Source organism: Pseudonaja textilis, chromosome 4, assembly GCF_049901715.1.
Source record: "Pseudonaja textilis isolate UNSWEBS1 chromosome 4, rPseTex1.2, whole genome shotgun sequence".
Classification (NCBI taxonomy): Eukaryota; Metazoa; Chordata; class Lepidosauria; order Squamata; family Elapidae; genus Pseudonaja; species Pseudonaja textilis.
The window spans coordinates 90170577-90198062 of record NC_141993.1 but is presented as its reverse complement, the minus strand read 5'-3'; the positions used below and the strand labels follow the sequence as shown (position 1 = coordinate 90198062).

Below are 27486 nucleotides of genomic sequence, written 5' to 3'. Positions count from 1 at the left end.
TAGAACCTCTTGGTACCGGACTCTTTAATTGAGCCAGGAAGTGCGAGGTCATAAATGTCGTCCCATCTCAATGTGAGATAAGCCATGTGCTACGGTTCCACTGTGGATCCAAGTTCAGCTGGCAAAAACCCTGCAGCGATATATCGGGTGTTGGGTACCACAGTGGCCCCCAACCTTTTTTGTGCCGCGGCCCGGTACCGGCATCACAAAATCATCCGCGGCCCGGTACCAGCATCAGCACGCATGCCAAGGCGAGCCGAGCGACCGGCCAGCCAGCCGTCCCCCGCTTCTCCCCGCCACCTTCAACTCCTCCTTTGTACCTGTATCGATGGGCTTCGCGACGGCTTCGGGACGGTCGCTCGGCTCGCCTTGCCATGCGTGCTGAAAGAATCCTCGCGCCTTAGTTTTGTTCGAAGCCGCCGCCCCCCCTCGATGAAACTAAAGCGTGAGGATTCTTTCAGCACCCAAACGCCGCTTTCTACCCGGAAAAGCTCACCGGAAGCACTTTTTCATCAAAACAAGATGGCGGCGCCCAGCAAACCGGCGACCCGGTAGAAATTGTTCCACGGACCGGGACTGGTCCGGGGACCGGTGGTTGGGGACCCCTGGGGTACCATATAGTTGTGGGATTCAGAACTTTTTACTACCAGTTCTGTGGGCGTGGCTTGATGGACGTGGCAAGGGAAGGGACAGGATTCCCGCAACCGCTCGAATGAAATCATGATTCTCGAGCCAAACTTCAAAAAACTTCAAAGGATTCGTTAGGTAACATCATCAGTGCTGGAAGGAAGTGGGGAATGTATAGGGTGGAGGAGGAGGAGGAAGAGAAGGAAAAGAGAAAGGAGGAGGAATATGGGGTCCTTGCTGCTCTCGGAGCTCGATGGCTTTCTTGCAGACGTTTCATGACCCAACTAGGTAACGTCATCAGTGCTGGAAGGAAGTGGGATGTGTAGGGTGGAGGAGGAAGAGAAGGAGAAGAGGAAGGAGGAGGAGGAGAGGAGGAGGAGCGTGGGGTCCCTGCTGCTCTTTCAGCTCGGTGGCTTTCTTGCAGACGTTTCATGACCCAACTAGCTAACACCATCAGTGCAAGAAGGGAGTGGGGAATGAAACATCTCCAAGAAAAGGCAGAGCGCATCAAGGACCCTTCATAAACATCAAGAAATCGGATGTGTCTGCGCATGGATCTCTCCAGTTTGTTTTTTCTCCTCTTAATCAGCTTTTCATTTTTAAAAAAACATTTGTTTTATACGTTATGTTCTATTTCTCTGGTTTTTCCTCTTAACTTTTTTTGTTTTTCTTTTCTCTTAATTCTCTTTTATTGAATGTGTGCCTGTTTACCTCTCTAAAGGAATATGGCTGTATGAGGCCCTGTAAGGATGAATATGTAAGTTCCCACATCTCCCTTTTTTTTTTTCTTTTTTTTACAAAAATAATAATAATCTTTTTTTTAACCTTTTCACATTTCTCTGTGCAACCCCCCCTCCTGTCTTTCTCTCTGCTACGTTTTGTGCCGGAAGCATGATTGTATGGCCCGCTCGATTCATTTGAATGACTGCATGGGAAATTTAACCCGATTAAAAAACCAACACTCGACAATCACGAGTCCGATTATGCCTCTGTGTGGCACGTTATATGTTTATTTCCTGAGCCTCTTCCTCAGCATGAGCTGTCACCTCAGGTTATTTTAAACATATTATATTAGAATTCTTTTTTCTCTGTTCACGTCACCGGACAGATTTTGTTCATCGGGGGAAAAGGTATTTGTTCGTTTGCTGGATTTTTTAATGTTGTTCCACTTCTGCATGCGGTATAAAATCACCCCTCCCCAAATTAAAACAGTTTATAATTTACCAGTTTAATCTCAAAAACTGCAGGTAGTCCTTAACTTATAACCATCCATTTAGTGATTGACCGTTCAAAGTTACGTTGGCATTGAAAAAAATGACTTATGATCGTTTTTCACACTTGTGACCAGGGTTACTCGATCAACATTCAACAACTGACATGTACTTATGACTGTTGCAGCGTCCCGGGGTCACATAATCCCCCTTTTGTGACCTTCTGACAAAGTCAGTGGGGGAATCAAGGTTCACTTAACAACTGTGTAACTAGCGTAAAACCTGCAGTGATTCACTTAACAACTGTATAAAGAAACGGCGTAAAACGGGGCCAAACTCCCTTCAGAAATGTTTCACTTAGCAGCATAAATTTGGGACTCGCTTGCCAAAGACTTCAAAAAAGGACCCAGGAAACAAGAAGGGGTCAAATGCCTTTTGCATGGTCCTTTCACCGTGGTTTGAACCTGGATTTTGGTCATAGTGGCAGATAAATAGACAGATAGAATTCTTTTTATTGGCCAAGTGTGATTGGACACACAAGGAATTTGTCTTGGGGCATTTGCTCTCAGTGTCCATAAAAGAAAAGAGACATTCGTCAAGAATTATCAGGGACAACACTGAATGATAGTCATAGGCAATCAAATCATGGCAGGATTCATATGCAGATAGTCCTCCACTTATGACCACAATTGAGCCCCAAAGGTCTGTTGCTAAATGCCACGTTGGTTAAGCGAGCTCTGCCTCGTTTGTTATGACCTATCTTGCTGAGGTTGCTAAGTGAATCACTGCCGTTAAGTAACCTGGTTGCTAAGTGAATCTGCCTTCGCCCTTGACTTTGCCAGCCGTGTGCAGCCTAAAAAAGCCAATGCAATCCTAAATTGCATTAACAGAGGGATACAATCGAGGTCAAGGGAGGTACTAATACCACTCTATAAAGCCTTAGTAAGGCCACACCTAGAGTCCTGCATCCAGTTTTGGTCATCACACTGTAAACAAGATGTTGAGACTCTGGAAAGAGTGCAGAGAAGAGCAACCAGGATGATGAGGGGACTGGAGAGTAAAACATACGATGGACGGTTGCAGGAACTGGGCCTGGCTAGTCTAGGGAAGAGAAGGACCAGGGGAGACAGGAGAGCATCTCCCAATATTTGAGGGGCTGCTCCAGAGAGGAGGAGGAAGGGGGTCAAGCTATTATCCAAGGCACCCGAAGGCCAGAGAAGGAATAATGGATGGAAACTGAACAAGGAGAGATTCAACCTGGAAATAAGGAGAAACTTTCTGACAGTGAGAACAGTCAACCCATGGAACAGAAGTTGCCTTCAGAAGTTGTGGGAGCTTCATCACTGGAAGCTTTCAAGAAGAGACTCTGTCAGAAATGATGTAGGGTCTCCTGCGTGGACAGGGGGTTAGACTAGATGACCTACAAGGTCCCTTCCAACTCTGATTATCTGTTATCTGCTTGTCAGAAGCTGATCACGTGACTCCAGGGCATTACGACCGTCATAAACATGAGCCAGTGGCCAAGCATCTGAATTTTGATCCCGTGACCACCACGGCGGTCGTAAGTGTGGCAAACGGTCCTAAGTCCCATTTTTCATTGCCGTTCTAATGGTCCCTAAACGATCTGCTACAACCGTGATGGCGAACCTATGGCACGTGTGCCAGAAGTGGCACGCAGAGCCATGTCTGCTGGCCTGTGAGCCATCGGCCCAGTCTACTGCGCGTCCACACGTGCCTCCCGCCAGCCAGCTGATTGTTTGGGGAGGGGGCAGGGGGGCGCACGGGAGAGGCTCACGCATTCGCAGAGGTGCATGGCGCGCATGTGAGGGGGGTTGAACTGTGGGGCCCTTGTGTGTCTTGTGAGCTTGGGGTTTTCTTGTAGATGTTTCATGACCCAAACTAGGTCACATCATCAGTGCTAGGAGGGAGATGGGTTTGCGAGGAGGAGGAGGAGGAGGAGGAGGAGGAGGAGGAGGAGGAGAAGAAGAACTATGGGGTTCTTGATGCTCTCTGAGTTTGCCTGTTTACTTGCAGATATTTTATGACCCAACTAGGTAGGTAACATTATCAGTGCTAGAAGGCAGTGCCTTTTGCAGGGGTGGGGAGAGGAGGAGGAGGAGGAGGAGGAGGAGAAACTATGAGGTCCTGGGTTGTTTTCTTGCAGACATTTCATTACCCAATTAGGTAACATCATCAGTACTAGAAGGAAGGGAGATTAGCACTCAGTCTTCTAGCATTGATAATTGGGTAATCATCAATGAAATGGGTCATGAAATGTCTGTGTCAGGTTTCCAAGTCATGTAATCCATTTAAAAAGTAAAAAGAACAAAGTCCATCTTCCAAGACGAATTTCTTTTATTTAGGAAAGCATCAAATTGGCAAAGTCTGTTGTGATTCCGGATCTGACCCAACCTGGAATTATACCACGTAATATTGGAAGTTAGAAACAGCCCCCCCAAAAAGTCACACACCCCCAATAGAAGTAAATCAACGTTTGCCTGGTGTCATCAGTCTCCATCTCCGGGTCTCAGCAGGGTCAGCTTTCGTTCCCACGGGAAGAAGAACCACCTAGCCTAAACAACTCTCTCTATCTCCACTCCTCCCACCTTAGGAATGTGGCAAGCCTGAAACCCTTCCCTTCCCCCAACCCCCCCATAGCCACCAAAGAGAAAGTAAGAAAAAGAATATATACTAAGCCTAACTAAGATGGCTAAACATATGTCAATTTCGGGCTTGACAGACTGCCCTCCCTCATTTGAAAAGAAACCCCTGCAATGACATAAAATACACAAAGATGGAAATTCGGTTAAACCCAATCATACAATGCGCATTTTAACCTCCTCTGCCACCCACAGAATTCCAAAAATTCGAAAATTGAGGGTGGGAGTGGGGTGTTGCATGCCCATGCACAAGGGGCCGGGGTGGGGTGGGGTTGTGCACGCATTGCATTATGGGTGCAGGCATGCATGTGCATGCACATGCGCACGCTTTCAGCACGCGAGGACGAAAAAGTTAGCCGTCACTGTGTTCTAAGTTGAAGGACCACCTGTGTTATTATTCAACACAAAACAAATTTTTAAAAAAACCTCACCCCTTTAATGGCTTGATTTTATGAACTGGTACAAACATACATTTTATAAGAACAGGACAGGACAGGACAGGATAGGATAGGATAGGATAGGACAGGATGAGAGAATAGAATAAAATAAGATAGGATAGGATAGGTACTGGATAAAGAATAGAATACATATTGGAATATATAGAATAGAATAGAATAGAATAGATATTGGAATATAGAGTAGAATAGAATAGAGTAGAATAGAATAGAAGAAATAGAATAGAAAAGAAAAGAAAATAGAATAAACATAACAGAATAGAAGTAATAGAATAGAATAGGAATAGAAGGAATAGAATAGAATAGAAATTGGAATATAGAGTAGAATAGAATAGAAGAAATAGAATAAACAGAATAGAATAGAAGGAAAAGAATAGAAGGAATAGAATAGAATAGAATAGAATAGAATAGAATAGAATAGAATAGAATAGAATAGAATAGAATAGAATAGATACTGGAATATAGAATAGAATAGATATTGGAATATAGAGTAGAGAGAATAGAATAGAATAGAATAGAATAGAATAGAATAGAATAGAATAGATATTGGAATATAGAGTAGAGTAGAATAGAATAGAATAGATATTGGAATATAGAGTAGAATAGAATAGAGTAGAATAGAATAGAAGAAATAGAATAGAAAAGAAAATAGAATAGAATAAACATAACAGAATAGAAGTAATAGAATAGAATAGGAATAGAAGGAATAGAATAGAATAGAAATTGGAATATAGAGTAGAATAGAATAGAATAAACAGAATAAACTAGAATAGAAGGAAAAGAATAGAAGGAATAGAATAGAATAGAATAGAATAGAATAGAATAGAATAGAATAGAATAGAATAGAGAATAGAACAGAACAGAACAGGATTCTTTGTCTTGGTGCAAACGATCTCAGTGTACATAAAAGAAAAGAGACCTTCGTCAAGAGTCCAGAATCTTAAGGTGCAACACTTCATGATAGTCACAAGATACAATAAGCCGTGTCAGTTGGCATCCCTGGAACCAACAGGATTGCCGGTGGCCTCCTAAGAACCACAGGGAGATTTGGCGGGGGGGAGGGATGTGGGGAAGTCATTATTGCAAAAGTACCCAGGGACATAAATCAAAATGAGTGACAGATCAACGCAGCGAGATAGAACCCAATCTTATCTGTGCAACCGGTCACGCCATGAATGGCCAGCATTGTGCCACCCGGGCGGCTATTCAATTGCCTATTGGGTATCATCCCCATCATCACCTATTGATGGACGCCACCTTTGAAACGGCTTTCCCCACCGCGCTCTTTCCCCCCCCCGCCGCCCCCCCGTCGGTGAGAACGATGCTCTCGTGTTACACAGCGTAGCTTTGTGGCGGCCGGAGCATCGCGATGGTATGCGGAAACAGGAGTAACGTAATCTGGCTTTTTGACATTTCCCTGCTTTTGTCGTCCTGGCCTTTCCCAGCCTGGGTGGCTTCTCATGGGCACCGATGAGAGAAGCAGCCACGGAAAGGGAAGGAGGAGGCCATTGTGCGGGGGGAGAATGTCCAAAAGGCCGGGATGTCCGCGGTCCAGAAAACCTCCACTCCAAAAGCAATCACTCCGAGACAGACACCCCTCTCCAAAGCTCTGTTTTATTTGGGTAGTAAACTGGCGCATCTGGGGAATCCCGTATCTGAATGTTCTGGGTTTCTTTGCAATAAGTAAAAAATACTAATTACAAATCCACCCTCTGCACCCACCTAGTCCAACCCCGCCACCCAAGCAGGAGACCCTACACCATTTCTGACAGAGGGAAGTCCAATCTCTTCTTGAAAGCCTCCAGGGATGAAGCTCCCACAACTTCTGAGGGCAACTTCTGTTCCATGGGTGGATTGTTCTCCCTGTCAGAAAGTTTCTCCTTATTTCCAGGTTGAATCTCTCCTTGTTCAGTTTCTATCCATTATTCCTTGTCTGGCCTACAAATGCTTTGGAGAATAGCTTGACCCCTTTCCTCCTCCTCTCTAGGGCAGCCCCTCAAATATTGGAAGATGCTCTCCTGTCTCCCCTGGTCCTTCTCTTCCCTAGACTAGCCTGGCCCAGTTCCTGCAACCGTCCACTGTATGTTTTAGCCTCCAGTTCCCTAATGATCCTGGTGGATTACACCAATTCCATTCAATTCCCCAACCCCAAAAAAGCCTTCCAATGGAAGCCCAGCTATTTGGCCTATTTATTAGAAAGTCCAGTTCCATAATAAGGCACGCTCCTTATAACAAACGACTTAATGCTCCTGGGAGTGAACGCTGGCATAATTTCTAAGCAAAGTTTGCTCTGTTTATATATCCTGACTTTTTTTTCTCTCTCTCTCTCCTTCAAATCACAGGCTTCCACAATGTTAAGAGCATCGTTGGTCCCTGCGTAAGTTCTTTGATTTCCTCTTGGCTCCTTTTTTTGTCGGGTCATCAAATGTGGGTGGTTTTGTGAAGAGAGAAACCATCGGCTTCAACAGGGGCTGGTCGTGCTCGACTTACGGCCGTTCAAAGTTACGACGTTGCTGACCAAAGTGACTTCAGATCGGTCCTCACATGCTTAGGACCATCACGGCCTCTCCAGGCTCTTGAGACCCTTGGCAGCTGGCATGTCCAGGCAGTCCTCGACTTAATGGCCACAATTGAGCCCAGAGTTTTACGTTGCCAAGTGGGAAATTTTGTCAAGTGGGGTTTGGCCCCATTTTACAACTTTTCTTGCCGCCGTTGTTAAGCGAATCGCTGCAGTTGTTCAATTGGTCACAAGGTCGTTCAGGCGAATCTGGCTTCTCCCCTGGACTTGGCTTGTCGGATGTTCGCAAAACGGGGATCACGTGAATCCCACGACACTGTGACCGTCATAAGTGTGAGTCAGTGGTCCAGCATCCAAATGTAAATCCCGTGACCGCGGGGAGGCTGCAACGGTCGTAAGTGTGATAAATGGTCCTAAGTCACTTTTTTTTTTCAGGGCCGTTGTAACTTCGAATGGCCACTAAGCGAAACTGTTGTAAATGGAGGACTACCTGCATTGATGACAGTTGCACTGTCCTGGGGTCATATGATCCCTATCTGCGACCTTCCAAGCCGGCTTCTGACAATCAAAGTCAACGTGGGAAGCCAGATTCGCTTAAGGAGTGCAGGGATTCACTTAACCACGATGCCAAACAAGTTTGTAAAATGAGGCACAACTCGCTCGCCAAATGCTTTGCTTGGCAATGGAGATTTTGGGCCCAACTAAGATTGTAAATCAGAAACTTACCTGATTAAAACATGGAGCTGGGCTGTGTCCCCCTCTCTCCCTTTTTTTTTTGCCACAAAACTTGAACTGCCTCCAAAGTTCTAGGCTAACTTTGAGTCCATTGATTTATTTCAGAGGTCTCCAAACTTTACAACTTGAAGACTTGTGGACTTCAGTTCCCAGAATTCTCCTGGTGATCGGCCCAAAGTCACCCAGCCGGCTTTCATGCCTAAGGCGGGACTAGAACTCACCGTCTCCTGGTGATTGGCCCAAAGCCACCCAGCCAGCTTTCATGCTTAAAATGAGACCAGCACTCCCAGTCTCCTGGTGATTGGCCCAAAGCCTCCCAGCCAGCTTTCCTGCCTAAGGCGGGACTAGAACTCACCGTCTCCTGGTGATTGGCCCAAAGTCACCCAGCCAGCTTTCATGCCTAAGGCAGGACTAGAACTCTCCGTCTCCTGGTGATTGGCCCAAAGCCTCCCAGCCAGCTTTCATGCCTAAGGCGGGACTAGAACTCTCCGTTTCCTGGTGATTGGCCCAAAGTCACCCAGCCAGCTTTCATGCCTAAGGCAGGACTAGAACTCTCCGTCTCCTGGTGATTGGCCCAAAGTCTCCCAGCCAGCTTTCATGCCTAAGGCGGGACTAGAACTCTCCGTTTCCTGGTGATTGGCCCAAAGTCACCCAGCCAGCTTTCATGCCTAAGGCGGGACTAGAATTCTGGGAGTTGAAGTCCACAAGTCTTAAAGTTGCCACATTTGGAGACCTTTGATTTATTGCCTATCCCGCCTTTATTTATTTATTTATTTATTTGTTTGTTTATTTATTTATTTATTTATTTATTTATTTGTCTATCAATAAGTCAAGGTGATAAACCTATCTAATACTCCTTCCTCCTACCATTTTATCCACAACAATCCAGGGAAGTGAGTTGCGTTAAGAGAGAATGACTGGCACAAGGTTACACTTGCCGGCTTTCATGGCTAAGGCGGGAACGGAACTCACTGTCTCCTGATTATTGTTTCAGAGTCACTTCACTGGCATTTTTATGGCTAAGGCGGGATTAGTCTCCTGGTGATGTATCAAAATTGATCATTTCCTGGCCCAAAGTCACCCAGCTGGTTTCATGCCTAAAGTGGGACTAAAACTCACAGTTTCCTAATGATTGGTCCAAAATCACACAGCCAGCTTTCGTGTGAAAGATAGGGCTAGAACTCACCATCTCCTAGTGATTGGCCCAAAGTCACCCAGCGGGCTTTCATGCCTAAGGCAGGACTAGAACTCACCATCTCCTGTGATTGGCCCAAAGTCACCCAGCTGGCTTTCATGCCTAAGGTGGGACTAGAACTCCCCGTCTCCTAGTGATTGGCCCAAAGTCACCCAGCGGGCTTTCATACCTAAGGTGGGACTAGAATTCACTGTCTCCTGGTGATTGGCCCAAAGTCACCCAGTTGGCTTTCCTGCCTAAGGCGGGACTAGAACTCACCGTCTCTTGGTGATTGGCCCAAAGTCACCCAGTTGGCTTTCCTGCCTAAGGCGGGACTAGAACTCACCGTCTCCTAGTGATGGGCCCAAAGTTACCCAGCTGGCTTTCATACCTAAGGTGGGACTAGAACTCCCTGTCTCTTGGTGATTGGCCCAAAGTCACCCAGCCGGCTTTCATATCTGAAGCGGGACTAGAACTCCCCGTCTCCCAGTTTCTAGCACGGCGCCTTAACTACTAGATCAAATTGTCCATTTTTCCAAATGGAGGCCCGACAGGTGCCGAACCCCTGAACCGGATCGCCGAGGACCGCTCGGTGCTGGAGGCCAGTTCCCCAGGCTTCAATTCTTCATTCCCGTGGGGCTCAGATCCATCCTCTGTAAAGCGCGTGACTTTCTAGGACTTAATGAACGCAGGTGAACATAGATGGACTTTCTAGGACTTCGATTGCTGGTTGCATTTCACGAGCTCTTTGTTCGGCAGGAAAGTGCAGGAGGTGCCCCTCCTGCCATCTTTGGATTATGAGAAGTTAAAGAAAGACCTGATCGACGGAAGTGACCGCCTCAAGGCTTTCTTGCTACAGGCCTTGCGCTGGGTAAGTCTCACTGTCCATCAAAGATGGCTGAGGAATTCTGGGAGTTGAAGTCCGGTAGTCTTAAAAGTTGCCGAGATTGGACACCCCCTCCCCGCTGTAGAGAATTGAGAAACCAAGTCAGTGGAAAGGACCCTGTGGTTAGACACTTCTACAAAATAGTCCTCAAATTAACAGATTAACAGAGTTGGAAGGGACCTTGTAGGTCATCTAGTCCAACCCTCCCCACCCAAGCAGGAGACCCTACACCATTTCTGACCGATGGCAGCCCAGTCTCTTCTTGAAAGCTTCCAGGGATGAATCTTCCACAAAGAATAGCGGGTGGGGAACAGAAAACCGGACCGAAAGTTGTATCCTTCTGCTCAAATGCCAAGTCTGCTGGTTTATTTAATTGCTCATTCTTCTATTGGTTTGCTTCATTTCTTCAGCCACCCAACTCAGTCAGTGACTCTGGATGGCTTGCAGTTCAGAAAGAAAAAATGTATTGCAATTCAATGTAATGAAAACACTTTTTAAAACAAAAACAAGCGCTAAAAACACCCAGATTAAATATACATAGGAGTATAGGAAATGTAAACCGCTCCAGACTCGATTGTAAATGGCACCAAAACTTGATTGCAGAAAATAGGACTTCAGCAACAGAGCGGTCAACTCACTACTTGACTCTGTTATCACATCCTCAAACCCCCAAAACTTTAACCTCGAGCTGTCTATCGTGGACCTCACTCTATTCCTAAGAGGTCTGTAAGGGGGCTTGCATAAGCGCACCAGCGTGCCCACCGTCCCTGTCCTACTGTTGCCATTTTCTTGTACTCATTTATTAGGTATATACGTATACCTGTTTATACTTACATGTTTATATGTTACGTTCATGCTTACACTTGTTTTCTCATTCTTGACAAACTAAACTAAATAAATAAAATAAATAAGTAAGCATAAGAGCCCCAGCGGCGCAGCGGTTAGAGTGCAGTACTGCAGGCCACTTCTGCTGCATGTCAGCAGTTCGATCCTGACAGGCTCAAGATTGACTCAGCTTTCTGTCTTTCCGAGGTGGATAAAATGAGGACCCAGATGGTTGAAGGCAAGAGGCTGACTCTGTAAACCTCTTAGAGGGGGACTGGAAAGCATGGTGAAGCGGTATCGAAGTCCCAGGGCTATTGCTATAAGCTGCTTGGCCAGTTACCAAACAAAGCTCAAAAGAGTTCAAAAGCAGCGTAAAAATTCAGAACGCAATTAGCTCTGGCTGACCGTTGGTTAAGCTGCAAGTGCATTGGTTGACTTGATTGCAATGGTTACGGTTGATTTTGTTCTGCCCAAGTCGTCCTGAGACCGTAATGAAGCACACGCTTCGTCCAAACAACTCTTGTTTTATTTCAGTGCTGGGAATTATGTGCCTTCCCAGCCTGTAATGAGTCCCAAATAGTTCCTCGAGATAAGCACCCACCTTTCTCTCCTTTGAATCGCTGCCAACAACTAAAGTGCCAAATGAGCTGTAAAAAGCCAACCGAAGTACAAAGTCCACACAGAGCTTCAAGGATGAATCTGAACTGAATGAACGACCTTGCTTCCTGCAAAGGTTTCTCTATCTTTGCCTGTCCTTTATCTCTTATGGGAGGGGCAATCACCTCCAAGCCTTATTCCCGAGTTCGCCCCTTTTGTTTCAGCTGCTCTCATCTTCTAGCAGCTCTGTGCACACGTGCTTTGGGGAACAGGCTCCCCTGGTTTCTCTGCCTCACTGCTGCCAGACTCCAGAGGCTCCGGAGTCAGCACCCCACTCCCAGATGGTCCTGGCCCCATCCCTTCATTGGATGCAGGACCTTCATCCAAATCCTGTCCACACTCCCAGACTGGCCCCCGTTCTTCCCCACTGTCCCGATTCCGCTGCCGTCTGTGCAGGCTGCTGGCGAATCACAACAGATTTTAAGGGATTGCCTTGTTTCTTTCGTCCTGTTTTGCAGCGTTTGACAACTTCCCATCCGGGGGAGCAGAGGGACACCGTTCTGCAGGCCTACATCAACAATGACCTGTTGGACTGCTACAGTAACGGCCAGGTTAGCGGGGGGGGGGGGTAGGGGGTGGAAATCGCTACCCTAGATCGGAGACCGAAGGCCACTTTAGGAGCCTTGATCTGCAACTCTTGACTTGTTAAAAATCCCCCGACTCCCCGGCGTGATCAGGCAAAATAGCCGACAGGGAGTCCTTGATTTAACAACGCCTCCTTTAGGGACCGTGGGGAGATAACGACGGCACAGAGAAAAGTGACCGTCAGGTCTGTTCTCTCACACGGAACGACCGCTGCCACGTCTCCATGATCCCAGGATTAAAATCCAGATGCTTGGCAACTGGCGTGCGTTTATGACGGGCTGCGATATCCCTGGGGTCTTTTGCAATCTTGTGACCAGCCAAATTAATAGGGAAGACGGATCCACGTAACAACTGTGTTACACACCGTTTCGTGGGGGCACAGTGGTGAGAATGCAGCGTTGCAGGCTAATTTTGCGGACTGCCAAGAGTTCAATTCTGACCGGCTCAAGGTTGACTCAGCCTTCTGTCCTTCCGAGGTCGGTAAAATGAGGACCCAGATTGTTGGGGGCAAGAGGCTTGCTCTTTAAACCTCTTAGAGCAGGCTGTAAAGCACTATGAAGCGGTATATAAGACTCATGTACCATGCTATTGCCCTTCCTTCCTTCCTTCCTTCCTTCCTTCCTTCCTTCCTTCCTTCCTTCCTTCCTTCCTTCCTTCCTTCCTTCCTTCCTTCCTTCCTTTCCTTTCTTTTCCTTTCCTTTCCTTTCCTTTCCTTTCCTTTCTTTCCTTTCCTTTCCTTTCCTTTCCTTTCCTTTCCTTTCCTTTCCTTCCTTCCTTCCTTCCTTCCTTCCTTCTTCCTTCCTTCCTTCCTTCCTTCCTTCCTTCCATCCATCCGTCCATCCATGGTGGAAATGCTATTGCTAAAAACCCAGCTGGTCTCATTTCCCCTGCTAAATCTTGCCCATGGTTATTAAGCACATCGATGGTCATTACATGGACAGTGTGATCATAAAGTGAATCCATTGTCATTAAGTAGACACAGTGGTCGTTAAGCCAATCCATTGTCTGCAATGGACATGTTTTGCCGGAAAGTGGCCGTGAAACAGTGTGCAGCAGTATATAAGTCTGTGCGCTGCTGCTTTTGTTGTCATTTCACGTCAGGTTATTCCAGGCTTAACTGCAACTTTAGGGTTCTCTTGCAGAGAAGCGTCTTGATGCTGATCCAGTCCAAGTGTGAGGTGGTTCGCCAGTACACCGCCAGGCTCATCAATACGTTTGCCTCCCTGGCTGAAGGTAAGAGGTGGAGCATAAAAGTAGCTACTTCACCTGGGAAAATTCTCCCGGTGCTCATTCAAATCTCTTGCCGGCCATTCAAATCAACCCAACTGGTCCTTTTCGCTCAATGGTACCAGCACACGGTCAGGGTTCCAACGGATGCCCTAATTCAGTGGTGGGTAACCTTTTTGGGCTCCCATGCCAAAAAATCGCAGGCGCGCTCGTGCCAGCACCCAAAAGGCAATGCGCATGTGTGCACAACACCACCACCACCACACCGCCTTACCTGCACTGCACATGTGCGCGCCTCCCAGCTGGTATTTCCGGAAATACCAGAAGCGACAAAACAGGCCTGTTTTTCGGCCTCCAAAGGCTGCAGAGGCTTCCCTCAAGCCCCTGGGAGGGCAAAAATGGCCTCAAACGAGCCGAAAATCAGCGGAGAAGCACGCATATGCTCCGTGCTGGGGCTTGCGTGCCCGCACAAATGGTTCCATGTGCCATCACAGCCCTAATTAACTCATGAGCCTTGAACCCAGTTTCAAAACAAATCCAATTATTTATTAGGAGCAACAAGTCGGCACTTTTCCCCAAGTGCAGTCAGCTCTGCCCTAGGTAATTTACTGCCCACTTATGACCCTGTTTTCCCCCTCCTCCTAAGGTGTGTCATAAATCAGGGGTCCCCAACCACCAGTCCCTGGACCGGGACCGGTCCGTGAATCATTTTTTACTGGGACGCAAAGCTTGAGCGCCGCCATCTTGTTTCGACGGCGCTTCCGGGTTTTCGGTTGCTTCCAGGTTTTCGGTTGGAAAGTGCTTCCGGGTTTTCAGTTGGAAAGCGGCGTTTGGGTGCTCGTGCCTTAGTTTCGTCGAGGGGGAGGGCGGCTTCGAACGAAGAGCCATCCCGATGGCGGTGGAGTCTCGCGTTACTCAGGTACCGGTCCGTGGAAGAATAAATAATTGTGAAACCGGTCCCTGGTTCAAAAAAGGTTGGGGGCCACTGTCATAAATCACATTCTCCCACAGAGCACTTTTCCGTAACCTGGGACATAATCTGTAGAAAGGTACGCGTGGAATATGCTTCTGGTCATAGCAACTGAACTGGTCCATCAGATATCCCCTGCCCCTTCTTACGGCAACTCAAAAGAGCAAGGCAGGAATGCTTTACGAGTTGACACACGTGAAGCTAAAAAGTAGGAATAGGTCCCAAAGAGAAGTCCGTGTTTCGAACCCGCAACAAACACGGTGTTTTTCAGGAGTTCAGCAACGAACAACGGCGGTGAGAAAAAAGGGACCTTTGACTGTTTTTCACGTTTTCCACCGCTGTGACCTCCTTGTGGTCACGGGATCAAAATTGGGCGCTTTGGCAACCGACTCCTATTTAGGATGGTGACAGTTCTCCCAGGGTCGTGGGATCACCTTTTGCGACCCTTGTGCCGTAGGAGATGACCAAGCTGAGCCCGAGGGAGAGATCAGACCCATCCTAACTCACGAGTCCCTGCAGCCTTACAAGGAATCTAAGTCCAGCCCACGTTGAATGACGTTCTTAACTGTGCTTCTAATTTTCCTCGACTGTCAGTTGGTCAGATTCTTGTAGAGAGCTTAAACTTGCCATAAATCTTTATACTCCTTGGTATATGGAATTGGGTATGTCTAGTTCAGTGATGGCTAACCTTTTCAGCTTGATGTGTCGAAAATCGGGAAAAAGTGTAGCCTTCCTCGGGTCGTGTGTCACTTCAAGAAATATCAACAATTTGGTTTATGACGGACTGGGCTGGGGGGATCACACAGGGCTGTGAAACTCGTCCCCCTGGTCTCAGGGCTGCAGGTGCAGGATGTGGGGATCGGAAGGCCACCTTACAGGGCTGTGAACCTCATGGATCTCCTTTCCTCCTGTAGCGTTCCTGAGGTAATGAAACTGACCAACCTCAGTTCATGGCGGTTAAAACTGGTTCTCTGCTGCAAAGATCTCGCGGCAGCGGTGACACCACGCCTCCACGCAACAAGCAGGGAGCAGGGATTGGAGCCGAGCACAGGCAGCCTCTAAATGTGCAGGTTTTCCCCACACCGACAGGCGTGTCAGTCAAAGTGCCTCGGCGTGTCACGAGTGACACGCGTGTCATAGGTTAGCCATCACTGGTCTCGTTTAATGAAAAGAAGAACAAGGGGGACACAATAGCAGTCTTCCGGTATTGGAGGGGCTGCCCCAAAGAAGAGGAAGGGGTCAAGCTATTCTCCAAAGCCCCTGAAGGCAGGACGAGAAGCAAAATTTGGAAACTAACCAAGGAGGGAAGCAACCTAGAACTAAGGAGAAACATCCTAACAGGGAGAACAATTAATCAGTCAAACTGATTGCCACAACAAGTTGTGAATGTTTCTATACTGGAAGTTTTTAAGAAGGGATTGGACTATCATTTGTCTGGAATGATGTAGGGTTTCCTGCCTGAGAAGAGGGTTGGTCTAGAAAACCTCCTGCACCTGCTAAATGCTATGCAAAAAGACTCCAATGAGGGAACTTTTAGAACTTAGAATAACTTTATTGTCACTTTTTTTACTGTTTCCTAGTATGATTTGATTGCTTATTTGCACCCTATGACTATCATTAAGTGTTGTACTTGATGATTCTTGACTCTCTTGACTCTTGACGAATGTAGCTTTTCTTTTTATGTACACTGAGAGCATTTGCACCAAGACAAATTCTTTGTGTGTCTAATCACACTTGGCCAGTAAAGCATTCATTCATTCATTCATTCATTCATTCATTCACTTTACACATACACTAATTGTCATTGCATCCAGCTCTCAAAGGGTCACCACCTCTAATATATACTACATAAACACGACTAAATAAATATATAAATAAATACAAAGTTATGCATATACCCACATATATTATATGACACAAACATGACTAAATAAATAAAATATAGAAAGAGAGAGATACTGATATAGAGGTAGATACAGATGATAGATAGATAATAGAGATAGCTAGATAGAGATATCTAGGTAGCGATAGATAGATAGATAGATAGATAGATAGATAGATAGATAGATAGATAGATGGATGGATGGATGGATGGATGGATGGATGGATGGATGGATGATAGATACGATAGATAGATAGATAGATAGATAGATAGATAGATAGATAGATAGATAGATCGATCTCTTAGATAGTCTAGACAGATAGATAGACATACAGATAGATGAGACAGAGAGATAGAGATAGGTAGATAGATAGATTTGGATTTAGAATTTGGATAGATTTAGAATTGGTAGATAGAATAACTTTATTGTCACTTTAAATGTGCACTAATCGACATACATTAAAATTAAAATTTGTTGCATCCAGCTCTCAGAGGGTCACCTCCTCCAATATAAACACGACCAAGATAAATAAATACAGCATTATGCCTGTGCCCATGTATGTTATATGACGCAGAGAAACAACACAGCCTTGTTCGGTTGTATGCATGTACACGGCGAGGGAGGGAGGGAAAACCAGGCAGAATTTGGGAAGGCAACTTCCAAGCGCTTTTTGAGGTCTTGCGGGCTCCGTTGCTCTTCTCTCCGTTGCTCTTTTTCTTTCTCCCAGGCCGGCTCTACCTTTCCCAGAATCCCCGGTTGCTCCGCATGCTGGAAGGAAGGCTGAAGGCAGAAGATAAGTTCTCCCTTACCCGGGAGAACGTCCTGGGAGCTCTGCAGAAACTCAGCCTCAGGTGAGGAATGGTGGGCAGGTGCAGGGGTGGGATTGTACCTGGTCGGACCGGTTCTATAGAACCGGTTGTTACGATTCTGCCCAGTTCGGAGAACCGGCAAATCGTGCCACTGGCTGGCCCTGCCCCTTCCCGCCCCGCCCACTCACTCCTTACCCAGCATACGCGCCATCAAACTTGTCTGCGTTTGTTAAGTTGCTATTTTTCCTTTCCCCGCCCCCCCGAGCATCAGCTATTCTGCTGTGTTGGGAGATTTTGATTAGCTAGAAAGTAGGAAACTGGATTTCTTGCTTTCTAGCTAACCTAAAAAGCAGAACCAAACCTCCCTTAGGACTGAAGCTTCTATTTTTCAGTGCAGACTCAGGCAGCAGATTGCAGAAAGTTAGATCTCTGAGCGAATCTGCGATTTTGCGAGCAGCTCAGTCTGCCTGCCCGCTTTGCCCGATTGCGGGTAAAAGTTGTTCTTTTTTTTTTTTTGTAAAAAATTCAATATTTACACAAATATTTATAATATTTACATGTCAGCCACGCCCAGCCAGTCGCATGACCACCAAGCCACACCACACAAATTAGGCCACGTCCACAGAACCGGTTGTTAATAAATTTGAATCCCACCCCTGAGCGGGTAGGTGAGGTTGTCGACATTAGCTGGGGATGGGGTGGGGTGGGCGGGAATCTGGCGGGGTTGGGCTGGGTCGTAGGGTCCGCCATGCTTTTTCTCCGCCCCCAAAATAAATAAGATGCATGCAAATGAACCTCTGTACAGCAGGGTTTTCATACAAGGATAGCTAGAAGAATCAGCACATCAGGTAGTCTTTGACTTACGACTGCAGTGGAGCCCAGAATTTCCGTTGCGAAGCGAGACAACTAAGTTTTACCACCTTTCTGGCCCCGGTGGTCGAGTCCATCATGGCAGTCGTTAAGTTAGGAACACGGTTGTTAAGTGAATCCCGGCTTCCCGGTTGAATTGCTCGTCCGTAGGTTGCAGAAGGGGATCAAATGAGCCCTTGGGACACTGCGACCCCGTCATAAATAGGAGTCAAGACGTTGCCAAACATCTGAATGTTTTGATCACGTGCCTGTGGGAGGCTGCAACAGTTGTAAGGGTGAAAAACTGTCGCCAGTCACTTTTTTAGGTGCTAACTTCAAATGGTTACTAAACAGATGGTTGTAATTCGAAGACTACAGGTATTATTTAGTGGTCTGCTAGCTTTTAACCTTGAAGATCCACAGTCATTTTTATGTGGGATCATTGATGCTCTCTGAGCTTGGTTTTCTTTCTTTTTTTCTTTCTTTCTTTCTTTCTTTCTTTCTTTCTTTCTTTCTTTCTTTCTTTCTTTCTTCTTTCCTTCCTTCCTTCCTACCTTCCTTCCTTCTTTCTGTCTTTTCTTACTGCTTTCTTTTTCTCTTTCTTTCTTTTTCTCTTTCTTTCTTTTATCTGTCTGTCTGTCTTTCCTTACTTGTTTTTTCTTTTTTCATTCTTCTTTCTTTCCTTCTTTCTTTCCTTCTTTCTTTCCTTCTTTCTTTCCTTCTGTCTTTCCTTTTTTCTTTCTTTCCTTCCTTCCTTCCTTCTTTCTTTCTTTCGTCCTGTCTTTTTTCTTTTATTCTGCCTTTCTGTTTTTCCATACTACTTTCTTTCTTTCTCCTTCCTTCCTTCCTTCTTTGTGTCTTCTTTCTTTCTTTCTTTCTTTCTTTCTTTCTTTCTTTCTTTCTTTCCTTCCTTCCTTCCTTCCTTCTTTCTTTCTTTCTTTCTTTCTTTCTTTCTTTCTTTCTTTCTTTCTTTCTTTCTTTCTTTCTTTCTTTCTTTCTTTCTTTCTTTCCTTCCTTCCTTCCTTCCTTCCTTCCTTCCTCCTTTTGTTCTTTCTTTCCTTCGTTCCTTCCTTCTTTCCATCTATCTTTCTTTCTTTTTCTTTCTTTCCCTTTGGCAAAAAAAGTATTTGTTATAAAGGAGTGAATCTATGAGATAAAATTAAACTAACCGATACATTTTTTTTTAAAAAAAAGAATGCCCCCAGTTTCATTTCTGCTTCAAAAGTGTTTTTAGATTTTGTGCTTGAGACAGAAAGAAATGAAATTGGGCCTTTGCTGATTAGATGGATTGGTTGCTGTAGCAACGGGCTAGTGTATATTAAGTATGCAAAAGTGAACAGCTGAGGCTGTCACATTACTATCTTTATTTTATTGCTCTGAACAGTGTTGGGAGATAAGACTGTTTTTTAAAAAAATTATTTACCTTTAACCCACTGTTCTGCCTTTCCCCTGTTCTCCCTGTTTTTATTTCCGCAGGTATTTTATACTGTGCTAACTTTAAGGAAAATAATAATAATAATAATAATAATACTAATAATGGAATGAATTGAAAAAAGAAAAAGGATACTCCAGATAATGGCCACCTAGATCTATTTCTTTCTCGTGGGATTTCCAAAGCCCTAAATAAATTAACTCTTTCCCTAATAATGCACTAACTTCCTTAAACCGGATCCTTTATTTGCAGGGAAGATCCAACTTCTCCTCTTGAGTAGGTTAAAAGCAATCTCTCTCAGAGAGTGGGAGAAACACCTGAGTTTGAATTTGATCCCTCTCTGACTTAGAAACTAAAGCTTGAGAATATATTAGCCATGATGAGAGAGAGAAAAAAACGCTTGCTGGAAAAATTACTGGTTTATTTCTTCGTCTTAAACTGGTTTTTGCTGGGCTTGCCAGCATGGCTTCTGTAGACCTTCCCTCTACAGACCTCTGTCTGAAGTGCTATAGGATCTCCTGCTTGAGGTGGACTAGAAGACCTCTTAAGATCCCTCCCAGCTCTCTTCCGATTCCGACGTTCCAATAGAAGAGGATGTTCGTAGCTCAGAATTGAACCACGGGGTCCTTGGTGCTCTCTGAGCTTGGCTGTTTTCTTGCAGACGTTTCGTTACCCAGTTAGGTAACATGATCAGGGCTACGAGGGAGAGGGGATCGCGGGGAGGACTGTGGGGTCCTTGGTGCTGTTTTGAGTTTGGTTGGGTGTTGTTGTTGTTTTCTTTGCAGACATTTCGTCACCCAACTAGGTAACATCATCAGCGCTAAAAGAAAGCGGGGTTATATTGTGTATAAACAGAGCAACCCCCCCTCGCTTCTAGCACTGGTGATGTTACCTAGTTGGGTCATGAAACGTCTGCCAGAAAACCACCCAGTTCAGGGAGCAGCAAGGACCCCACAGTTCTCCTCCTCCTCCTCCTCCTCCTCCTCCTCCTCCTCCTCCTCCTCCTCCTCCTCCTCCTCCTCCTCCACTGCACAAACCCTACCTCCCTTCTAGCATTGATGATGTTCCCTAGTTGGGTCATAAAACGCCTGCAGTGAAACAACCCAGCTCAGAGAGCCCCAAGGACTTCACATTTGTCCAATCGTTAGCTAAAGACGCCCAAGGGCTGGAAGACACATGGCCTAGCTATGACAAGCTGCCCTCAGACACTTCCGTCTTTCCTTCCTAGTCCTCAAATTACGACAGAAATTTCTGTTGTTGCGTGAGCCCAACATTTCTGTTGCTCAGCGAGACCTTGTTAAGTGCGTTTTGCCTCATTTTACCACCTTCCTCGCCCCAGTGGCTTCAGTGAATCACTGCAGTGGATAAGTTGGTAACCCCCGTTGTTAAGTGAATCTGGCTTCCCAGTGATGGCAAAACATTTTGTTGTGGTGTGCTGAAAGTGCGTGTGCGCCGGCACCCACAATACAATGCGCCCTGCCCTCCTGCGCATGCGCATGCAACCCCACCCTGTCCCTTTACCTGCACTGCGCATGCGTGTGCCTCCCAGCTGATTTTCGGCCCATTTGAGGCTGTTTTCGCCTTCTGGGAGGCTCACGGGAAGCCCCGCAGGCCTTGGGAGGCTGAAAAATGGGCCCGTTTTGTCACTTCTGGTATTTCCGGAAGGCCCGTTTTTCAGCTTCCTGAGGCCTCAGAGGCTTCCGTCGAGCCTCCGGGAGGCCAAAAAAGGCCTCAACCTGGGCCGGAAGCCTCGCAAGCCTTGGGAGGCTGAAAAAGCGGGCCCGTTTTGTCACTTCTGGTATTTCCGGAAGGCCCGTTTTTGGCTTCCGAGGCTGCAGAGGCTTCCCTCAAGCCTCAGGAGGCCAAAAAGGCCTCAACCTGGGCCGGAAGCCTCGCAAGCCTTGGGAGGCTGAAAAATGGGCCCGTTTTGTCACTTCTGGTATTTCCGGAAGGCCCGTTTTTCGGCTTCCCGAGGCCGCAGAGGCTTCCCTCGAGCCTCCGGGAGGCCAAAAAGGCCTCAACCTGGGCCGGAAGCCTCGCAAGCCTTGGGAGGCTGAAAAATGGGCCCGTTTTGTCACTTCTGGTATTTCCGGAAGGCCCGTTTTTGGCTTCCCGAGGCTGCAGAGGCTTCCCTCAAGCCTCCAGGAGGCCAAAAGGCCTCAACCTGGGCCGGAAGCCTCGCAAGCCTTGGGAGGCTGAAAAAGCGGGCCCGTTTGTCACTTCTGGTATTTCCGGAAGGCCCGTTTTCAGCTTCCTGAGGCCTCAGAGGCTTCCGTCGAGCCTCCGGGAGGCCAAAAGGCCTCAACCTGGGCCGGAAGCCTCGCAAGCCTTGGGAGGCTGAAAAATGGGCCCGTTTTGTCACTTCTGGTATTTCCGGAAGGCCCGTTTTTTGGCTTCCTGAGGCCTCAGAGGCTTCCGTCGAGCCTCCGGGAGGCCAAAAAGGCCTCAACCTGGGCCGGAAGCCTCGCAAGCCTTGGAAGGCTGAAAAGCGGGCCCCTTTTGTCACTTCTGGTATTTCCGGAAGGCCCGTTTTTAGCTTCCTGAGGCCTCAGAGGCTTCCGTCGAGCCTCAGGAGGCCAAAAAGGCCTCAACCTAAGCCGGAAGCCCCGCGGTTGGGAGGCTGAAAAATGGGCCCGTTTTGTCACTTCTGGTATTTCCGGAAGGCCCGTTTTTGGCTTCCCGAGGCTGCAGAGGCTTCCCTCAAGCCTCCAGGAGGCCAAAAGGCCTCAACCTGGGCCGGAAGCCTCGCAAGCCTTGGGAGGCTGAAAAAGCGGGCCCGTTTGTCACTTCTGGTATTTCCGGAAGGCCCGTTTTCAGCTTCCTGAGGCCTCAGAGGCTTCCGTCGAGCCTCCAGGAGGCCAAAAAAGGCCTCAACCTGGGCCGGAAGCCCCGCAGGCCTTGGGAGGCTGAAAAATGGGCCTGTTTTGTCACTTCTGGTATTTCCGGAAGGCCCGTTTTTTGGCTTCCCGAGGCCGCAGAGGCTTCCCGAGGCCGCAGAGGCTTCCCTCGAGCCTCCGGGAGGCCAAAAAAGGCCTCAACGGGGGCCAAAAGTCAGCTGGGAGGCACGCGCATGCACAGCGCAGTTAAGTTTGACTGGGGCTCGTACGCCCGCACCAATGGCTCTGTGTGCCACCTGTGGCACGCAGGTCATAGGTTCGCCTTCATGTCCATCATAGCTGGTCAGAAGGTCACCAAAGAGGATCACGTGATCCCAGGGACACAGCAACAGGTCACAAACATGAACCCGTTTCCAAGCATCCGAATTTGAATCCCACGATCACAGGGATGCTTGCAGAGGTCCTAACTTGGAAAAACCTGTCCCAAGTCACGTTGTTCAGTGCCGTCGTAACTGTGAACGGACGCTCAATGAACCGGGCTGCCTGTAGTGAAACCCAGTCAGCCCCACGATGACGTGCACCAGAGACTCTTATAAGTGTGCCGGTCGGTGGCAAACTCGTGCGAGGCACACAGGGGTGTGCGGAAGAGTTAAAACAGGGGAAATAGCCAGGTGACGAACAGAACAGGTGAGCTAAGCTGTATCAGCTGAGCTCATAATAGGTTCTGGGCCATAAATGTGTCACTTTTTGCTCACTTTTTATGGCTGATTGTTCGCGGGGGCGAGGGAAAGAAAGTAGGAATTATGATAAAATATTCTTATCTGCTCGGTGAAACATTAACCGGGCGGCTATCAGATCTTCCGTGTGCGAGCTCTGTACCTGAGCTCAGCACAAAAACGTTATCTCTCTTTTCACGGACTCTGGCTTCCTTCTTGCGCAGAGAACCGCGGTAGGGTCATTTCTCTCAATTGTGTTGTCTAAAGTCAGGGGGTCGCCAACCTTGTGGACCTCAAGGGACCACCAAACTCATAATTTTAAATCCCGCGGAGCAGAGACCCTGAGAAAATTCCCCCAAAAAAGCCTACAGGAAAATTTGCCACTCTGTTTTCCTACCGATCGATCGTTCTGTATTTGGGATCGCAGGATATTGTCTCCAGCTCCATTCTCAGGGGGAGAGAGAGAGAGAGAGAGAGACTGACTTTTGGCATCATGCAAGAAAAACAGCAGAAGCAGCAGAAGTCTTTCTTTCTCTCCCCGAAACTCCGCCAGAAATGAGTCTTGGTAAGACTTGTCCCACCAGCCTCTTGGGGCAGGAGGCCTTGCAGGGTCCCAAAGACTCATTTCTGGCGGAGTTTGGGGGGGAGAGAAAGAAAGACTTTGGCTGCTTTCCTTGCGTGCAGCCAAAAGCAGAAGAAGAAAGAAGCAGAAAGAAGCAGCCCAGTGGCCAGGCCAGGCGTGTGGGGCGAGTGGGGCAAGTCCCCCCCTCCGCCCTTTCCCCCTTCCCTTCACTACCTTGTGTTGTTCGCAATGCGAATGACGCAAGGCTTGTGTTCCCACGGTCCATGTGGGCGGCGCAGCCTTGTGTTCCCGCATAGCCTGGATTAATTGCTTTGGGGGGGGACATTTCTCTGCAGGCCGCTAAAATTTTCTCACGGACCTCCAGCGGTCCCCGGCCCGCTGGTTGGCGACCACTGCTCTAAAGTCTGGGGCCCCCATCCCCTGGTCCATGGCCCACTCCCTCTGCTCTCACACAACCACACTCCATTCCCGCAACTACTCTCTGCTTCCGCAACCCCCCCCACCTCTCGCATGTGAAGCTCCATTTGCGTGAGTGGAAGGCACACACACTGCTCATACGAATGGCGTAGTGTGCGCATGTGTGCCTCCCATTCAGAGGGCCCATCACCTGCGCCGGTTCAGGCGGCCAAGCTGGAAATGAAAAGAAGGACCGGGGTGACATGATAGCAGCGTTAAGATATTTTGCGGTTGCCACAAAGAAGGGCTGGTGTAGGGTGTTTGTCAAAGCACTTAGAAGACAGAGAATCACTGCGGTTGTTCAGTGAGTAACACAGTTGTTGAATAAATCTGGCTTCCCCAATGACTTCACTTGACAGAAGCTCGCAAAAGGGGATCACATGACACGCTCCCCCGGGGACACTGGAACCGTCATAAATACGAGTCAGTGACCAAGGATCTGAACCTTGATCACATGACTATGCAGGATGCTGTAACAGTCATAAGGGTTGTAACTTTGAACAGTCACGAAATGAACTGCTGTAAGTTGAGGACGACCTGTATCTATCTATATAAAAGCGAAAGACCACTCACGCCTCATCACAAAATAGAATAGAATAGAATTCTTTATTGGCGAAGCGTGGTTGGACACACAAGGAATTTGTCTTAGTGCAAATGTTCTCAGGGTACATAAAAGAAAAGATACGTTCGTCAAGGTACAGTGGGAATAGAATAGAATAGAAATTAGAATAGAAATTAGAATAGAACAGAATAGAATTTAATTGAATTTAGAATAAAATGGATGAATAGAATAGAATAGAATAGAATAGAATAGAATAGAATAGAATAGAATAGAACAGATATTGGATGAAGAATAGAATAGAATGGAATAGAATAGAATAGAATAGAATTCAATTCTTTATTGGCCAAGTATGATTGGACACACAAGGAATTTGTCTTCGTCCAAATGCTCTCAGGGTACATAAAAGATACGTTCGTCAAGGTATAATAGGAATAGAAAGAATAGAATAGAAATTAGAATAGAACAGAATAGAATTGAATTGAATTTAGAATAGAATAGAATGGAATAATAGAATAGAATAGAATAGAATAGAATAGAATAGAATAGAATAGAATAGAATAGAATAGAATAGAATAGAATAGAATAGAATAGAACAGATATTGGATGAAGAATAGAATAGAACAGAACAGATATTGGATGAAGAATAGAATAGAATAGAATAGAATAGAATAGAATAGAATAGAATAGAATAGAATAGAATAGGATTCTTTATTGGCCAAGTGTGATTGGACACACAAGGAATTTCTCTTGGTGCAAATGCTCTCAGTGTACATAAAAGTAAAGAGACATTCGTCAAGAGTCGAGAATCATCAGGTACAACCAAATCTCAAGAACCGTCAAGCCTACAAACTTAAAATTTGGCACGCATGTTCCTCTTGGCTTCTAGGTGCTCACTGAGAAAGGATTTTTCCAAATGATCATCAGAGCATTAGTATTTCCTATATAATTATTATTAACACGCTCTGATGCTAAGGAGTTCTACTCCGCCTCCCCACCTGAAAAGAAAATCTCTTCCCAATGCAAAACACAAGCAGAGGAGTTTCAGTTTCACAGCACCAAGCACCTTTAGTACAGAACAGTTGAGCTAAGCCCCGCCCAGGCTCCTTGCTGTCTCGTTGCTCACACCGCAAATACTGTTTTAGTTCCCAAACAGCCCTCCACTCTCTCACACATTGACAGGAGGCTAGCCAGATGAATCCCGATGGATGCTGGTAGGCAGAGGCAGAATTTTTCCTCCCTTATTTTCCTCCCCAGAAACATAAGACTGAACACGTAGTTTCATAGCGAAGCACGGGTATCCTGCTAGTATTATATATTATAACATTACATATTGGAACAGAATTAGAATACTATAATCTATTCATGTTTTTCTGAATTCCCAGGCGGGCTTTGCAGTCAACTATGATTAAGGATGGGCTCATACCATGGTTGGTGGAGGCGCTGAAGGATACAGACTCCATGTCCGATTACACCCTGGCCTACTCAGTCGCTTTGATCATGAACCTCTGCCTTCGGAGTTCAGGTATTCTGTGCTACTGGGTGGGTGGGATTGAAAAGAGACCTTGGAGAAAGCGTGTATCCCTATGGAGCATCAACTATCCCTGTGGAGATTCTCAGTCATTCAGGCCATGGCTATCCCAAGCTTGCTTTTTCTTCCTGGTTTTTCTTTGAAGACATTTCACTTCTCACGTAAGAAGCTTCTTCGGCTCTGACTGGATGGCGGGGAATGGAAGGATTTATATTCCTTGCAGACAGCTGGTCGTTTGCCTCCTTTTTAGAGGGTCGTTGAGGTTTTATCGGTGTCCCCAGCAGAGCAGCGCAAATCGGTACGGAGGCTCCTTGGACAACAACACGGACTTATCCCCCACAGCCTGCACCTGCCTTCAACCTTGAAGGGACCCAGGGCAGAAAAAAAAAACATCCTACAGCCAAGAAGGCCCCACACCTATTTGCACTACTCAAGTGACCCTGAGGACACAGATAAACCTCCCAAGGGCTTCAACGACCCTCTAAAAGGACGCGAACGACCCGCTGTCTGCAATTGCTGATTATTTGAAAACTGCGGGAACCTTCGGAGTTGGTTTAACGTCAGGGTTCCAAGTAATAGACCCATAGCAAGCAAAACGCCAAGGCGGGGCGATTCCTCAAAAGAATGGCTTTATTGGATATATCCTAGGGGCACAGATCTGGTGAAAACCGACTCTGAAGGTTCCTGCGGTTTTTCACCTAATTAAAAACGTTTGTCACTTTCTCAGTCACGGGGTCCAATCCCAGCCCCATCTGGTTGCCTGCGGTGTGGCCCTTCGGCCACCACCCCTCCAACAGCCAAATCAGAAGAGAGGGAGGAGGCATGGAAGCCAGAGAGAGGGAGGGAGGGAGGGAGGGAGAGAGAGAGAGAGAGAGAGAGAGAGAGAGAGACTCTGAAGATAAAAAGCAGGAGAGAATAGATATGGCAGACAACTAGTCATCTCCCGGCTGGATGGTCTTGTTTGCCGGAGCCTGGAGATGTCACTCCTCCCTTTTCAGACCAGGTGTGAGATGTCCTTGGTTCCCAGGAGAAAGGATTTTGTTTTGGCTACAAAATCCCAGCTATCTTAAGATCCGCCCCCTCCGTAGCCCTCTGTTGTGGTCCGCCGGCAGCCTGCAGAGACAGCAGCAGAGTCGGACAGTGGGGAAGAACACGGGCCAATCCGGGAGTCTGGAGGAGGGCTCGGACGAGGGTCCTGCATCCGATGCAGAGCTGGGGCCAGGGCCATCTGCTTGACTCCAGAGCCTCCAGAATCTGACAGCAGCGAGGCAGAGGAACAAGGGGAGCCTGTCCCCACTGCA

At 47.1% G+C, this 27486-nt stretch overlaps 1 protein-coding gene across 4 annotated transcripts in view; it reads left to right on the top strand.

Annotated features, from left to right (window-relative positions):
* Positions 1 to 27486, top strand: part of ARMC9 (armadillo repeat containing 9) — a 106335-nt gene that overhangs the window by 39028 nt on the left and 39821 nt on the right. For 2 of the 4 annotated variants that reach the window (XM_087933706.1, XM_087933708.1), the window contains exons 10-16: positions 1349 to 1384; positions 7296 to 7330; positions 10140 to 10251; positions 12207 to 12299; positions 13476 to 13566; positions 17141 to 17264; positions 26040 to 26179. In XM_087933706.1, the coding sequence (XP_087789832.1) occupies positions 1349 to 1384; positions 7296 to 7330; positions 10140 to 10251; positions 12207 to 12299; positions 13476 to 13566; positions 17141 to 17264; positions 26040 to 26179 (631 nt within the window). The remainder of the gene's footprint in view (positions 1 to 1348; positions 1385 to 7295; positions 7331 to 10139; positions 10252 to 12206; positions 12300 to 13475; positions 13567 to 17140; positions 17265 to 26039; positions 26180 to 27486) is intronic. The other 2 variants (XM_087933707.1, XM_087933709.1) reach the window with 1 other exon arrangement.